The 17,537-nt window shown below is 36.9% G+C and overlaps 2 protein-coding genes across 4 annotated transcripts in view; one reads left to right on the top strand and one right to left on the bottom strand.

Annotated features, from left to right (window-relative positions):
• KIAA0825 (KIAA0825 ortholog) overlaps nt 1–9,358 on the bottom strand; it is a 365,931-nt gene extending 356,573 nt beyond the window's left edge. The window contains exon 1 of the mRNA XM_014543966.1: nt 9,287–9,358. The gene's annotated coding sequence lies outside the window, so the exon portion shown is untranslated. The remainder of the gene's footprint in view (nt 1–9,286) is intronic.
• Nucleotides 9,359–9,413: 55 nt separating this feature from the next.
• Nucleotides 9,414–17,537, top strand: part of SLF1 (SMC5-SMC6 complex localization factor 1) — a 66,534-nt gene continuing 58,410 nt past the window's right edge. For 2 of the 3 annotated variants that reach the window (XM_014543967.1, XM_014543968.1), the window contains exon 1: nt 17,447–17,474. In XM_014543967.1, coding sequence (XP_014399453.1) covers nt 17,463–17,474 — 12 coding nt within the window. In that variant the 5' untranslated portion in view covers nt 17,447–17,462. Of the gene's footprint in view, nt 9,535–17,446; nt 17,475–17,537 lie in introns of those variants that run through there. The other variant, XM_005871508.2, reaches the window with a different exon arrangement.

Here is a 17,537-nt window from a genome sequence, read left to right on the forward strand (position 1 = left end):
GAATTGGGTCTCACTAGGCTAAACCAATGATTGGCAGGACTTCATTCCTTTCTGGAGGCTCTGAGGAGAATCCAGTTTCCTTGCATTTTCTAGCTTTTGGAGGCTGCTCTCATTCTTTGGCCCCTAGCCCACTTCCCCCACTTTCTAGCCACCTATCTGGGTTGAGACCTTTTCACTTGGAATCACTCTGAATTCCTATTCTGCCTCCTTCTTCCATTTTTGAGAACCACTGTGATTACATTGAACCCATTTGGATAATCTAGGATAAGCTCACTATTTTAAGATAAACTGATTAACAACTTTAATTTCATTTTGCCATATTCACAGGTTCCAGAGATTCGAATATAAGCATCTTTAGGGTAGTCATTATCCTGGCTACTACAGTTGTCATATTTTTCACCCCCACACAATTGGAATAAAAAAGAATGACAGGTTCATTTAATGGCTTTGATGAGGCAGTAAAAATTAGTAATTCTATTAAAATTAGTAATTCTATTACTAATTTTTGAGTATGCCAGATTTTTCTCAAAAATCAACCAAATTTGACTGTCATTTGATTAGACAGTGATAAATTTAGAACTTTCAAAGCAAAAATAAAAAATTTTTGATAATTCATATTGTCATAAGGACAGTTTCCTAGTATTTTAAGATTTCCTGATGAGACAGCTGGTGATATTAACATAAGCATTTTTTTGATACTGCATAATAAAGTGCATTAAGATTTGAAAGATCAGCATACCTCAATGAATCAATGTTTTACATATGGCCAATGCATTATGTAACAAAATCAGGTGTTTGCAAAGATTCATCCAAAGTTCAAGACAGACCATAGGATTTTGTTTTGTTTTATTTTTAAATATTTTTATTGATTTCAGAGAGGAAAGGAGAGGGAGAGAGAGAGAGGGAAACATCAATGATGAGAGAGAGAAACATCAACGATGAGAGAGAATCACAGATCGGCTGCCTCCTGCATGCCCTGCACTGGGGACTGAGCCAGCAACCTTGGCATGTGCCCTTGGCCAGAATCGAACTCGGGATCCTTCAATCCACAGGCCAATGCTCTATCCACTGAGCCAAACCAGCTAGGGCCAAACTAAGGGATTTTAAAGTAACACAGCACAAAAAGTTAACTGATTTCAGAATTCACACTGTAATTAAACTTTAAGAAACTATCACTTGTTAAAGTTCTAGTGAAAAGGACATTAAAATACCCTTTCTTTTCCAACTACATGTCTGTATGAGGTTGGATTTTGTTCACTTCAACCAAAACAACATCCCATAACAAACTGAATGCAGAAGTAGATCTGTGAATTCAGCTCTCTTCTATTAAGCCAGACATTAAAGAGATTGCAAAAACGTAAAACAATGTCACTCTTCCATAACAATTTTTGTTTTGGAAAAAAAATATTGTGGTTTTTTTTAAATGCTACTTACATTTCCATGTAATGGCTTTATTATTTCTTTTTGAAATAATAAATTTAAATTTATAACATAATAACTATAAGTAGATATAATTATATACATTAAAACTCCTTGAGGTCATCCGTAATTTTTAAATGCAAAGGACTTGTGAAACCAAATATTTGAGAACTGTTGAGTTAGATAAATGAGAAAGCCCAGAAAGAGTTTACCAGGTAAATTCAATCAAAACAATGAGCACAGGCAGCCTAATAATACCATGGGACAGAAGACAACACAAAAGGCCTAGGAAGAGGGCTCCTTTTACAAACAGCCCCCTCTCAAACTCTTCCCGATTCTAATCTCTGAATATTAGTGGACAGAGCTCACCATTGCTAAATTGCCCCTTGGAATTTTTGAGGGTAGGTATGAATATGTGCTAGAAAATAAAAAAATCGATATTTTTAAAATTATAAAGGAATAAATTATGTGATTATATAAAAAACTTGCATTTTAAAATTGAAAAAAAATTGGTGAGCTGAAGTCCAAAAAAGCAAAGAAAATGGGTAAAGAATGTCATGACAATGAAGCACAAAATAATATTCACTGAAATTAGTAAAAATTAAGACCTCATCAGGATAATACGCCTCAAAAAGATCTTCCATCAATCCTAAATTTAAATCAGGTAAACTCCAGCTCTGGCTCAGTTGGTTGAAGCATCGTCCTGTACAACAAAAGGTTTCCCGTTTGATTCCTGGTCAGGACAGATACCTAGGTTTCGGGTTAGATTCCGGGCCGTGGTGAGTATGAGAGGCAACTTATCAATGCTTCTTTAAAAATCAATGGAGACATATCCAAACATATCCTCGGGTGAGGATTAAAGAAAACACACACAACTTAAATCAGGTAAGTATATAACTGTTGCATTAGCTGTACTCCCCAATGGGAAAATGGACAGTAAATTCAGCATCGCTGCTGAATGGTAAAACAACCTCTTACACCTAATGGCCAGAGTCAGGGAAGAGGAGATCTCAGCAAAAAAATAATGAAAGTGACAGGAAAAACCTATCAGATTAACCAATTAGAAAACAGTGATTATGTGCTCTAAGTAGAGCAAAGAAGAAGCCTCTTCTTGGAAATAAGAAGGCTTTTCCTAGAAGCATGATACAAAAGGAAGAGCTCTAAATTTAGATTCTTAAGACCTAGCTTCTGGTTCAAGTCACATGTTTCCTGAGTTATGTGGACAAGTTAAATCACCTCTTTAGTCCTAATGTAAGATAAACGAAGTTAATTTAAATCTTTTGCTTTAAAATTCAACTGTGATTCACAGTAACAAACACATTTTATGTCCAAAACCTGAAGCCACACATAGCTGAAACAAAAATGCAAGCTAATAGTCACCAAATTGATAGGGCTGTGACCTGCCATTTGAAAAGCAGTGAATTGATTGGTCTCTACAATTGCTTATTAAAAACAATAATAGGGGTAGGGGTGCCATATGTGCCTCAAATGATAAGGTCAATGTGTGGCAGCAGGGATTGTACTTTCCTTAGGGGAGGTTGGGACAGGCTGTAAACATCAAGAGTTGAAATTTAAAAACACTTCTAAATGATAGCTTGTGACAACTGTTATTTTTACTAATAACTAACATTATGCCAAGTGCTGGGGTGACACGGCTCTCCTCTAACGTGACGTTAGCTCCAGGATTGCTCATGGGCCTGGCTGAAGAAGCAGTTTGAGATTCTACTTATCCTCCTCCCCTGCCTTCCTTCCTCCTCTGCTTCAGATTGTCAGACCTGCATTGAGGCCTGAAAGCAATTTCTTCCCACTCTTGCTCCCTTTGCCTTTATCTTCCATAGGCACTTTCCCCAAAAAACCTCTTGCATATCTAAACCTCTCTTGGCATCTCCTTCTTTGATAATTTGAGCAAATAAAGTGCTTACAAGTCCAGCCACCATATTAAACTTTATTCATCATTATTTCATTTAATCTCCACAAAAGCCCTATAAAGACATTATTACTATTCCCATTTTACAAATAAGAGTAGAAAAGTACCTTTCCCGGTGTCCTCAGTGTTTCACAACTAGTGATAGAGCTGGAATTAGAACTCAAGTCTCTTTGACTTCACAACTGGAGCCACAGACCTTATTTTAAAGCAATTCAACTTTATTAAACAACAAAAAACATGAGATCGATCTCTAGTTTTTCTGATGCCGCTGTGCTTTCACACATTATCACATTTAATCCTAATAAATTCATAAAGTTAATTTTATCATTTTACAAATGAACAAATTGGGGCTCAAAGAACTTAATTTCTTCAAGATCATATTATATAAGTTCATGAGTTTGAGCTCATGCTCATGTGGTCTCTGAATTCAGCTGTTCCACATTATGCTCTTTTGCCTAATAATAAAAATTACAATGTCTGTCTTTTTCTTTTTAGTTTTAGATAATTTTCATGAGAAATTTACTCAGCAAAAAATCCGCAATGGATTTAAACAACTATATATGTTTGTTCTTAATTTCTGGGGGTGGGGTGTGAGTAAGCACAAATATTATAGGCACTATTCTAGCACTGAGAATATCTCCTGAGCTGCCTCTCCCCTTGTTTGCCTGTATTTTAATCAAAGTTTGAGGGGCTATAGCAGGAGCATCATTTCAAAAACCTGTCTCCAATAACATATCAACAATGACAGCTGGGAGGCAGTGCCCTTTCCCACTTCCAATTTAATTATGCTGATTTTTTGCCTTTGCCTCCTGACTCAACTGCGGTCTTTGAGTTCACCACTCAAAAACTTCCCTTAACCAGTCGTCACCTGAGAAGGTGAGTCAGCAGTCTGCAGACTCATTACTTCTAATGACAAAACCCTGTTTCCCAGCCTATGAAAGGACACAGCCTAGCAAGAGCCTGCATTATGCCTGGCAGACGGATGCTGAGCAGCCTGGAAGGAACTCCACAGTATTCGAATGCTGGAAAGGGGGTGGGATTTTTGTGTTTTCTTGTTTTGTTTTCTGTAGATAAGGCGTCACAGAAAGTCATGGAACAGAAAAGGGTGATCCTGGAGGAGCAGGGCACAGGAAGGGGAGGCAGATCTAAGTCTAACCCCACCATAGGGGATCCTGGAGTTACTCCTGGGAAGAAAGAGCCTACGGGTCCTCTATCCAGTTCACCCTGTGACTTTAGGTGGGAAATTGAGGTTCAGAGAGGAGCAAGTGGTTGCTTAGAGTCACAGACATCAGCAAGGTGCAGGAGACATGGAGAAGACAGCAAGAAGGAGTGAGAAGACCTCAGACCATGAGAGAGACTCAGAACCCCACTGCCACCACAGCTGGGTCCCAGTGCCTAGCCTCCACCCTGTGGACTATATGCTCGTGGACCAGTCTCAGCGTGAGCCCATATCCCCTCAGGGTGGAGGCCCAGAAACAGGGGGACAAATGGCCCTCCGAGGCCCCCCCTACCTTTGGGCCAGCTAAGCAGAGTTCACTGGAAAGAGGCGGATGTTCCCCAGCCAAGAGTGGACCCAGTGTGGTAAGTGGGCAAGTGAAGACCTGGGGCTGGAGTGGAACTATGGGCAAGTTTTCATTTCTTTCTTTTTCTTTTTGGCTTATCTGTATATTCTTATATTTCTGTAACAAATGGGTATTATTTCTACAAGAAAGAAATTAAATACCAAGCCCAGCCTCCCACACTATCCTGGTTATACCCACAAATCATTGCTTATTGTAAGAAGCCTAATATGTTGAACCTGACTACACTGCTATCCAGAGCTTGCCCTGAACTCAGCTTTTATACCTCTACTATTAGCCATCACCCATTCTACTTATCTGAAGTGAGTTAGTCACTATTCTCTTTTCTGACACCTTTTCATCCTCCAATGGAATTCTTCCATCTTGTCCCTTTACTGAAATCCTCACCATTACCTTCATCCTTATGTCTTTCCTCATTTGTCCTCCTGGAAGCAAAATTTTTTGTCTGTGTTGCCAACATGTTTTGTGTTCAATGGTCATATGTAAATTGTTGCTCATAATACCTATTTGTGTATATAACAAGAGGAAAAATTTGTCACCTTTGGCTAATTTATAAAGCATTTTTATATCCACCAATCTTCTTTTATGCTCACAAGATTAGGGGAAAAGAGAATCAATATTTACTTAATGGCAACTGTGTGTCAGACAGTGTGTTTGAGGTTTTATGCGTATCATTTCACTTAACCCTCACAGCAGTTTCATAGGTCTGTTTTACATATGAAAACATAGGCTCACAAGTTCATTGACTTACTGGGGTCTTACTGGCAAAAAGCATGGCTGAGGATTGTGTGTGTGTGTGTGTTTTAATATTTTGGTTTTGTTCTTTCTATTACAAAAACATAACTGTACATCTACCAATGTTGGAGACACCAATAAGTACAGATAAAACTCCACTCATGTTTTCTAGCACACTAGAACTGCTGTATTCAGTTAATACTTGGTAGCCAACTAAAGTCAGAGGATTTTAGAGCTAGGAGAGACCTGATAGATCATCTAAGCCAAACCCTGTATGTTATAGATGAGAAATACGATCTTCAGAGAAATAAAATTTCCTGTGTATACATGTGCCTAGTTAGTAGAGGAGCCAGGATTAAAACCCAGTTGGAGGCAGTATAGTAAAGTGGTGAATACTATGGCCTTTAGAGTCAGCATTGTTCCAAATCACAGGTCTGATACTTCCAGATTGTGTATAACCTATAACGATTTACAGATCTTATCTTTGTTTCAGTTATTTAATCTGTAGGAGGAGGATAATAAAATCCTATAGTGCTGTGAGGATTCAATGTAACACTGAATAGCAGAAAGTAAGCAACATTAATATTAGGTATTCTCTTATAGCCTATCTCACTGTCCAATCTTCTTGACAGGATACCACCATTGCCTTTTTTAGATGACTGAAGTGGACATATTTCGAGGGCAAAGTGAGTAACAATAAATATGCACTTATTTATGTCGTAAGTCCCTTTTAAAAAACACACTTAAAGATAAAAACAAGAACAGCACATTTGAAAATGGAATTGTTCATTCAATAAGTGTTTATTGAACACCTACTTACTATATGTCGGGCACAGTGCTAGATGCTGGGTGTGAGATGAAAAAACTGATATCTCAACCTTCGTAAGCACTGAAATGTGGTTAAAAACAAAGTATCACTGCCCTGGCCAGGTAGCTCAGTTGGTTAGAGCATGGTCCTGATATGCCAACGTTGCAGGTTCAATCCCTGGTCAGGGCATTAAGAAGCAACCAATAAATGCATAAATAAAGTGGAACAACAAGTCGATGTTTTTCTCTTTTTCACTCTCTCTTCTTTGTGTCTCTTTAAAATCAATTAAAAAAACATCACTGAGATCTACCTATGGGGCATGCAAAGCAAATATCTTTCATATAGTTAATACAATATAATAAAGTACACATCACAATGAGACTATACACACACACACACACTGAGTGGCTAGATTATTATGACCACCTGACGTTTGTAGGCAAATTAGCTATAATTTCGCGCTGAAATTGCTAGAGGGCCAGACCATTATAAATAGGGAAGGTTATTTTTTACCACAACAGTAGAAGTGATTTTTTTCTGAATATATGGGTAAACAACAAGATTTAACAGCCTTTGAGAGAGAGAGAGAGAGAGAGAGAGAGAGAGACTTTCAATACAACAAGATACTCTTTAGAATTAAGTTCTGTAACTTCCAGTATTGGTCATTTCAACTATATTTTAGTGAATTCCCTGACAATTAGGTTATTTCTATTTCTCTACATTAAATAGAATATTGGAATGGGTATGTTTAATTAAGCATATTATTCCCTTAGAATATGTGATAATCACCATCTGTCTGAGGGTTATATGAGCAGGAGAGAACAGTTTTGCTAATAACCAGCAAATAGCAGTTCTTGACAGGGCATTACAAAGTTTAATTTCATGAATTTGTGATCATTCTCTTTCTCCATATACACACATGCATAAGTACATATGTATGTAAATATGTATAAAAAGCTGCCTAAAGAGATAGCTGATACTCTGGACGTAGAATCACGAATATACTGATAATCTCTTAGATTGCTTATATTTGTTTGAATTAGGATAATAAAATTGGCCAAGGATCAACACAGAAATCAGATTATTCATATAATCTGATTAGTCATACCCTATGTTAATTCCTAAAATCCCTAAAACATTCCTTAATCCTTAAAACATTAACATAAAAAATTAACTTCTTAATTCCTTAGCACAAGAATTTGATATACTATCTATCCAATTTTACCTGAGAGTGAAAATGATTCTGTTATGATTATTGTGAGAGGAAGTAGAGAGCACAGTAAAAGAGCCGACGTGGAGAGTCGGGTAGAGTGGCTTCAAACGTCAATTGCCATTTAATTGTATAATTTGTGGGAATGTCTTTGAGTCTCAGTAACACATCTTTGAGTTTCAATATAAAATGTTTGCAAAATAGGGATAATATGATTTTTCTTGTAGAACTGTAGCAAGTTTAAATAAAATAATGGAAGTATGGTGTCTGGCAGACAATAGCTGTTTGTGGTTAGTATTAGTGATTGGCTATATTAATTTGACAGGAGATACCACAAATCAAGAGTAATGATTTACAAAATCACTGCCTGTCTAAACACATGTTGCTATATGGAAACATGTAACGCCCATTAAATTATTACAATCCTTTCAACGGGAAACATAAAGGGAAAACACAAGATTTGATAAAAAATGGCAAAACTGAGATGAAAGGAGATTATAAGAATTTGGTGAACTAGTATTAAGATTAGAAGGTCCATGTGCTGTTCAAAACATGGTGCATTGCTTTCAAAAAGTAACTAGGCACTTGCTGATGCATCAGAGGCCTTCAATTGAACTTATTTATTGCATTTTTCTTTATGGTAAAGTTATCCCTGGAACTTGTTTCGTAATTGGCTGTTTTAGAAAAAAAAATCAGCTGGCTTTTCTGGAGGAAAAAAATGTGATTTAAATATAAGGTGGTGAGTGAAAACTGTTTACCTCAGGAAACTGCATTACTCAGGAAAGACAAGAGTCGCCAAGGTTTACTACATCATGTTATGTTTTAAATCTTCGGCTGAATGAGAGCACCTTGCCTCTTTACAACTTTTCTGGCTACCCCGGACCTCCGTCTAAAATTCTCCTGAATCCTTCATTATTGAGGAAGCCTGGAGCGGTGAGCCAGGACACCTTCCAAGAAAGTGCACCTGTTTCCTGATCACTGGTGTTTCCAAAAAGTAAAGCATGCATTTAAAAGCCCACGGTTTACACTTTAAGCTTGTTCTCTACCTCATGAGCTCATAGCAGCCAGGAAAATAAAGACCATTCTCACCTAATTCAAAACAGCTGCGAGGATGTTGAATTAATTCTAGATCAGGCACGACCCTCACACCCCACTTCCAAAATGTTTGTAAAAGGTGTCCAGGACTGCCTGCTTTTCAGACACTGCAACCCAGGGCAACGGAAACGGTATTCAGGAAAAGTATCGTAAAAATCAGCTCTGGAGAAACCCTGCCAACAACGGGAGAGTAAGAACACTCTTTGATTATCAGTAGAGACACTCGGCAGTAAACCGAGTTGCGGTACACGGGGTCTTCACCCTTGCTGAGGGACTTTTGGAGACGGGAGGTCAGTTTCCAACTTGGGGCTGGATACTGCAAGTGGAGAAGAGGGTAAGCCGCGCTCCCAGGGCCTTCTCTAGCAGTATAGGGGGCTAAGCACCCCAGCGATGGATGGATGGGGACTCCTGGTTCAACCCTCGCCCGCTCGCTCCTGGGTCCAGCCAAGATGCTGTACGGTGCCCTGACCGGAAATACCAGGCCCAGGAGGCAACGCGTAAAAATCACTTACCAGTATCCCACCTCCAGCGCTGATCTAGCAGGAGCCAGGCCAGCCCACCTGACAACGGCTGGACAGCGTCACTAACAACCACCCGGAAGTGATCCAATAGCTTCCGGGACCACGGAGCGCGCGGCGGGAAATTATTTCCCAGAGCCCGGATTAGCGGAGCAGCCAGTGCTGCGGCGGCGGCAGTCGGCAGTCTTCTCCCCTGTCACCCCTGCTACCGCCTGAGGGAAGCAGACACTCCGGCCTGGAAGGTAAAGGGCCTCCACTCGGAAGATACAGTGTACCCTGACTCCGTGGGGATGCTTCCTCTGTGCCCCCGAAGTTTCTGCCGTTCCCAGTTGAGACGCTAGGCAGGGGCGGGGGTGCGCGGCAGCCGCTCTTCTTCCCACTCGCCCGCCTAGGCTCCTGCGTGGGTGCGCGGTAGCGGCAGACCCCGCCCTGCCCCGCCGGCGCTGCGGAGGCGATGGCCCCGAGCCCCTCTCTGCTGTGCGGGGGGCCGAGCGTTTTCCCCGCCCCCTGTTTGCGGCGCTCAGCAGCTCGGTCTCCAGCCAGCCTGGCGCTAGGCCACCTGCGTCTCTCGTTTCCATAGAACCGACTGGGACGCTTCTCCCAGAGCCACAGCTTCTTGGCCGCTTTCTGTATTTTCGCGTCACAGCAGGTGGCCGGGATCTCCCAGGCCCACCTCCCCGTGACTAGGGAAATGGTGTCATTATTTTCTTCCTAGGAGAATTTTTAAACACGTTCAAATGGTAGTGCAGCAACTACGATACGTCTTTCAATATCACACACACACAGGCACATGCACGCACTCATTTCCCTGAAGGTGGGGAGGGTCCATGTTCCTGTGGGTTATAATATTTTAGCTACCTAAAAGGCTGGGAACAAGACTTAACGGTAATTCTGGGATTTCTTCCACTCCCAAAGCCTCTGATTAAATAGTGGCCAAAAAAGCTGGCCTGTCGCAGGTAACTCCATATCAGAATTTGACTCAGAAATTAGATGGAGCTTGATGTTGGAAGTTCTTTATTTTTAAACATGACTATCCTATACCAACAAAATAAAAAGAAAATTTTACCATGGAAACAGGAATTAAAACTAAAGCAGTATTTACTTAAGTGTACGAATGACACACTGCACCTTGTGAACTTTTTCGTTTGTTAGTACGTTATGCCTCAGCTCCTAGAAGTATCTTTTGATAGGCAAGATGTTCCCATTTTAGAAAAAGTTTAACCTGTATTGCAGTTGTTCCGTACATAATTGAGAGTTTGGGGTAGACTTTTCTAAGGGGGTAAATTTGATCGTGTCTTCTAAGTTAACCCAAAGGTTAATATACATTGTAAATGTATACTTGAATGTATAAATTTTTCAACGACTTGAATGTATAAATTTCTATTGTAAAGCCAGTCTTCAGTAATGCAGATAAGCCCCTATTAGAGCTGTTCTCTAAATCCAGTTTCTCTTGCCTTATGTACTTAAGTTCATTTATATGTTTGAATATTTTCCTGCTTCCCTAAAGCAGAAAACATAAATCATGTGGAAGTCTTTGAAAAGGTGGTCAAATGTGAGTACTTTTCATAATCAAAACTCAAAACTCTGAAGATTTCATAATAGTTATCCACAATTTTCACTAATGTCTAAAAACATTAGGTTTTAGAAAAGCAAATATATGGCTTCATTAATTAGACAGTATTTTCTTGATTATCCTAAGATAGTTTTTTCACTATTTAAAGAAAAAAATTAAAAATAAAATCAACAATTCCATAGATCTTCCGAATAATAAAAGCTAAAGATAGTGAAGAACCATATTTTTCAAAAATATAACTAAAATGGAATATTATCTTTACTATTGTGATTGACTCTCCTTAAATATGCTATAAAATACACTATATACTGTTTCTTACCTTTGAAGGACATCTTGCTGCTTAAAAGTAAAAATATCCCTAAAACTTTTAGGTTCACATAGTTTTTATATCGAAATTATTTGAAATAACAATACACTGTTTTTCAAAGTTAGCAATTGTTACTTTATCATTGAGTAATAGTTAAAAAAAATTTTTTTACGAAGAAGAAAAGCCCATATGAATTAGTCTAGTGATTAATACCAAGTCTATTTTGAGAGAGAAATAATGAAAACTTTCTTTTTTGTTAAAAAATGGCACTCTTGACTTTCTAGAAATGCTTTGAAATTTTAGATATTAGTGTTATTTTTCTGAAATTACTTTATAATATAAATATTTTCAGTGATATTATCTAAATGTCTCCCCACCCTCATAGTAGATTCCTTTTCATGCAATGTATTTTTCTCTTGCACTAACTGAAAATAGATTGCTTTCTAAAATTATATTGTGGTTAAAAGTATTAGACAAAATTCTGATAATTAGTGATGTTGCAGAAAGGCATACAGTTTTTTGCAGAAACAGATTTAGGCTTTTGAATCTTGTTTTCACCATTGACTAGCTGTGTACCCTTGAGCTAGTTTCTTAATGTCTCAGGTTCTCCAATATCCTTAATTTGTATATGAAGGGTAAACAGCACTTGCATTGTTGAGAAGGAAATGAACTAAAATATATGAAGTGCCTAGATCACAGCTCAATTGAAATCCAGCTTGTTCAACCTTAGACCTTATGCTCCTACTAAGTAATACAAAGTTCTTAGGATACTGAAGCAGGTGTGACTTTCACTCATCTGCCCCCATGACTAACCAATATCTACTGTCTACTCATTATTTTTGCCCTGAGTGTCATACCTCTTGTTTTCCTTAAGGGCCCCTTTATCCCTAAAGCTAGCATCTCCAGTCCTGTCTGTTCCTTGTACAATACTGGATATATTTCCATAAACCCTCTTAGCTGCTTATTTCTTCCTCACTACAGTTACTGTGCTGCTGCTTCTCCACTTCCTTCCTGTACTGTCAAATACACCATCTAAGAGCCTGGTCATGACTGTTTCTTTACTAAATAATGTCATTGAAGTTAGAACATCCCACAAGTCTTGCCACTGGAGACCTTAGTAACATAAATTTATATTTGTATATTCTAGTACACACACACATCCCATACCTTTGAAGGATGTGGCAGGAAACAGACGCTACATCTTTAAAAAAAATAAAAAAGAAAATCCAAAGGCCACCGGAATGTAATTCAGCCAAAGCCAAAAGAATACAAAATTCCTAAACTCCACGTGATGTTATAGCATTCAGAGCCAAATAGTATTTGACTCATACAGTGTGAGTATTGGGATTTATGTCTACCTTTTGCAATATTGGTTAAAACAAAGATCCAACACTTTACTGACCCTATTTAATTTTAGAACTTTTTTTACTTTCCCAGCTAAATTTCTTAGGTAACAGAAGTCATGAAAATCTTCCAAACTTGAATTCAAAGTAACAATATTGGTTGTATTCCTAGAGGGGAGTATAAAAGTTATTTTCCTTAGGTTTTAAAATTTAAAAAAAGTAGATTTAAAATTAAAATAGTTCACTTGAATAACAAACATTAAGAAACTACTGGTTTGCCCTAAAACATTAGAGCCTTAAAACTGTGAAGAATATTCAGTGGCATGGAAAAAGTGATCACAATATAATTTTATATAAAAAGGTACAGAACTGTATAATAATTAATTTTCATGATATATATCTTTTCATACACAAGTCAAAATCCTTTCCTTTTCCCCATATATTAATGGTGGTATTACATGGTTAAGGAATTTAGAAGTGATTTTAAACTTTCTATATACTTTGTAGTATTTTTCAAATTTTCTTTAATAAGCATGTGTTAATTAAAAGACAAATCAGTAAAACTTATTTTGAGGAAAAATTTTAGTTCTTAAATGCAAATTTATAAATTAAACTTTTTAAAAAATCCCTTAGTTATCTTAATTAATAGCATACAACTTATAAAATACATTATATTCTCAAAGTTGTATGATACACCATGCCTGCTCATAAAATAAATTATAATGCAGATTAGGAAAAGTTTCTCCTTATTTTTCTACCATAGACCTCTTTAAAGCATCTCTCTAGCCCTTCTCTTTTTTTTTGTTAACATTTTCCTCTTTAACCCAACTGTTGCATCCTGCACTTTCATCTCCCTCCTGGACCATATCTTTATATTCATATCTGTATTCCTACCTCTGCTTTTCTCCGTGTTCACTTTTCAACATATTATGGCTATGTGTCATATTTTTAAAGTGTGTTCTAGCTATGTGTCATAAAGAATTATAGGACCTAAAAGCTAGTGCATAATGTTCTTAATTACGATGAGTGCTATAGGTTTATTTGCATTTCTGACTGGCACCAACTGCAAAGGAATTTCAGGCATCAGGGATAGGCCCATGTGGGAGATATTTTGGGAAAGTCCATACCACAGAGACAGTTGCTTGCTCTGCATAAATGCCAGCTCTGTTCTCAATCATTATCTCCTTAGTTTGTGTATTATATGGTTCAAGGTAAGTGACCAGATTTTTAAAATTACTATAATATTTTACAAAATTACTACAGAGCATTTTCTTTAAGAATCTAGTATATAATTTTTATTTTTTGACAGTAAAAATAACATTTAATTGTTAAGTAAGTGCTCGTTTTGGTTTTTCCCTTTTATTATGTAATCTCGAAGGACCACCTCCTGTAAGTTCTAGAAAAGTATATAATTTCCCCAGAAACGCCACTGATACAATTGCATTGTAGTATATTTATTTTCTTTCTTGTGTTGGAAGTCTTCTAGAAGTTAGCTCTTGATCCTCCATACCCCATAACACATCTACACAAAACTTGACCCTACTTTTAAGATCTTTGAATTATTTGGGTCATTGATAGTTATTACACTAGTTTTGTATAGTGCTCTCCTTGGGTTTATTACATATTAGATTAAACTATTGTTTATTGTTTTCTTAATCCTGCAGGGTCATAGGAAGAACCACTAATTTTATAAATATAAAAATCTGTCCATATATTTATATATGTCCATGTCTAATATATATAGATAACAATTTTCTCATGAAACTGTATGAATTAGATCTATGACCTAGGTCCTAGGCTATTAGTTTGTCATGTGATATGATATTAAGAATTGCTGAATATATTGTAAATACTTTTGCTTCAAATAGATCATTTTATTATAGGAAGCTATTAGATTAGGTTAATGGAATTTGTTTTTTTAATCTGTGCTACTTATTGTGTGCCATCACTGGGATTTAAAATTTTGTGAGAGTTTAGCAAATAGCCCAGTTTTTCTGATAAACTTGTGAGTAAATGTATATTCTGATTATTATTTTTTAATTTTCATATTTTCATAATGTTTGAATCGGGACATTCTATTTTTCCCCCTGTGTTTCTTCCATTTCCTCTTTGCTTGTTTAATTTCAGTTTCATGTTTAATTGTTTTTCCGAGGAAACTAGTTGCTTTACAAAGCCTTTCCTGATTTCTACTATTAAGCACAGGTGGTCCTGTTCTTATTTTACTGTGAACTATTTGACAGAAAATGTTAAATATATAAATTGGGTATATTCCATTATAAAGACAATATAATTTAAGATGAAAACTGTATTATACACTGACTCTAGTAAGTCTAAATAACTTAATCATTTTTGCATTAAACCAAAATATGTTAAAATGTCACCTCGTTAATGATAAACATTCAAATTATAAAATAGCTATTAATTTGGTCTAGAAGAGGAACATAATATGATCGATTGCTTTTCTCACAGGTCTATAGAACATACATTTAAATCTCAGGAATCAGAAGGATAAAATTTAAAGGACAACATTAAATAAAACTGTTTGAGTTGTAACATTACAGTGATTTTCTTATTGCTTTCTGTATATGGTGATTATTTAACACTGGTTTCTCTATACCAGATTGTAGGTTTTTAAACTTCCCTTCTTTGACAACATTTCTTGAAATAGCTGCCTAAGTAGCTATTTAAACTTGGAATACATAAATAAAATACATGTAGTAGGTAAAATCTGTATGGTTAAAACATATTTCTCTGATAAAATGACTTTCAAGGACTCTAAAAACACTTAGATTTGCCTTTTCCCTTGAATACCAAGGTGATATTCACAGATGAATTTCACTTGTCTGGTATTTCTGAAAGGGCCTATCATTTTCTAAAGGAAATTTGCTTAAATGATTTGTTTAAATAATAACTCTCTAGAATTAATGAAAGCACTTCTCCCTAGTTATGATCATATGCCTTGTAACCCACATGTGGCTTTATTGTATGTGTGCCAATATCTGTTCTGCATCAGACTAAATCATTATTTCTTAAAAATAGCATGTTCTTTGTAAAGTTTTTATGTACTACTAGTCTATATTACTGGGTATTATTACTCAAGAGCTGTGTTATTTATAACCCATGAAAATGGTTTAAAAAATTGGATGATTAACACAATTGGATGATTCTGCAAGAAGCTACATACATTTTATTTACTGATGATAGTATTTTGTGTGTATGATTATTTCATAAGACACCAGGCCTTATTATGTACACTTTCTGATTTTGTACTGACCAGATCCTTGTAACTTTTTAAAAATTTTGTTTCGCTGAAAAACTTTATCCTTAACCCCTAGAGTGCCGGGGAGCGCTATCGCACTCCTCCTGCAATGTCACTATTAGATGCTAGTAGTTCACTCTTTATTGACAGATGACACCTAAGTGCAGATTACTTATGATGCCGAATGTTTGTAGTTCTAAAATTGACCACTGGCATTTATCTGCCTAATTTTTTACAGGTACTACGATTTTATCAAGTTTTCTCAGATTTTGTAGCCCTAAAGCTTCGAAATGGTGTCCAGTTCTAAGTCTGCTTTTATTAGTGATGATGATATTGCTAAATATGTCAGTTCTTGCTGTGAAGATGACGATTTTGTGGAAGATATTGGAGAAGGGTGTCCCTCTATTTTAACATATGTTTTGTTCAAAATTTTTTTCTACTAGTATTTTATAATACAATCAGCAAACAATATATGTCAAAAATGAAAACAAATGTAGTAAAGGTTTCCTTAAGTTTTTGAATATGTAACTTCATTTACTTGCAATTCATAATTTTTTTCCTAAACTGCTGTAAAATCAGCAAAAATGCCTTGGCAATTTTAGCATAGTTCCTAGGATATTGGTTGGCACTCAAAGGGTTAAAGACACTTTCTATTCTGTATCTTGAATTTTAGGATATTAGAGGTTTAATACATTACACCCTTTTTTCCTCTTTTGGAATCAATAGAGAAATATGAAAGTCAGGTATATTGAGGTCAAAGTATCAGCTTTTTTTATTGAATAAAAATTATTTTGGAGGAGGTGACTGATATACAACTGCAGTGTGATTCTTAGTATATAACATCTGAATTGATTTACCCACCCAGGCAGTCAGTACAGGCCACTACTGGCAGCTCCTTAGGACATGTCAGAAAGCATTAATAGGAACGTCATTGCAAATATACAGATATGCTGAGCAAAGCATATCCAGTTAGTCCTTTCAAGTAATTTCTCCTCTCTAAGCCAGGGAGTGATGAAGGGTAGAGAAAAACCAGAAGTGTTCTTACTCTCACTGAAGTTTTTCCTCTTAGAAACTTTAAGCAAGGGAAATGAAGCATTGGTCACTTTTAACCCTGGGTAATGCTTTATTTGTTTATAGTTATACTTTCTTTCAAATATTACTGTATGTGGTCCATATATATTTAAAATAAATATGTATATATTTTAGTCTTTGAAAATAGACTTTCTATAGAGGACATTTTTTACTTCACCAATTGTCTGTTACTAGTCTTGGGTTCAAACAGTGCTAATTTTTGAGGTTTACTTTTTAAAAAGAATTTCAAATGTAAAATTATTTTTAATTGCCTTGAAAGAAGGCAAATACTATTGCTTTGTCAATGACATTAAATACTAATGTAGAGCTTTGTGGCAAAATTGATAAGAGAAATGGGAAGTTACCCCAATTGCTCTAATCCCTACTTTCCTCATCCTATATAATAAAAGCCTAATATGCACATTGTCCCCTCGGGCAATCGTTTAACCGGGAGTTCGACCCGGAGACCAGGAGCTCGACTGCTCGCTATGATGTGTGCTGACCACCAGGAGGCGGCACAGAACATGGCAAGTGTTGGCAACCCAGCGCTGGCAGTGGGCAGCAGTGGAGGCACTGCTGGCCCCGATGGGCCCCGACAAGAGCAGGACCATGGTGGGATGGTGGAGCAGGTGAGCGAGCAGCACCAGGCCAAGGTGGGTGCAAGTGGGCGCTCAATCGCCCTGCCGATCACC

Source organism: Myotis brandtii, unplaced genomic scaffold (assembly GCF_000412655.1).
Source record: "Myotis brandtii unplaced genomic scaffold, ASM41265v1 scaffold344, whole genome shotgun sequence".
NCBI lineage: Eukaryota > Metazoa > Chordata > Mammalia > Chiroptera > Vespertilionidae > Myotis > Myotis brandtii.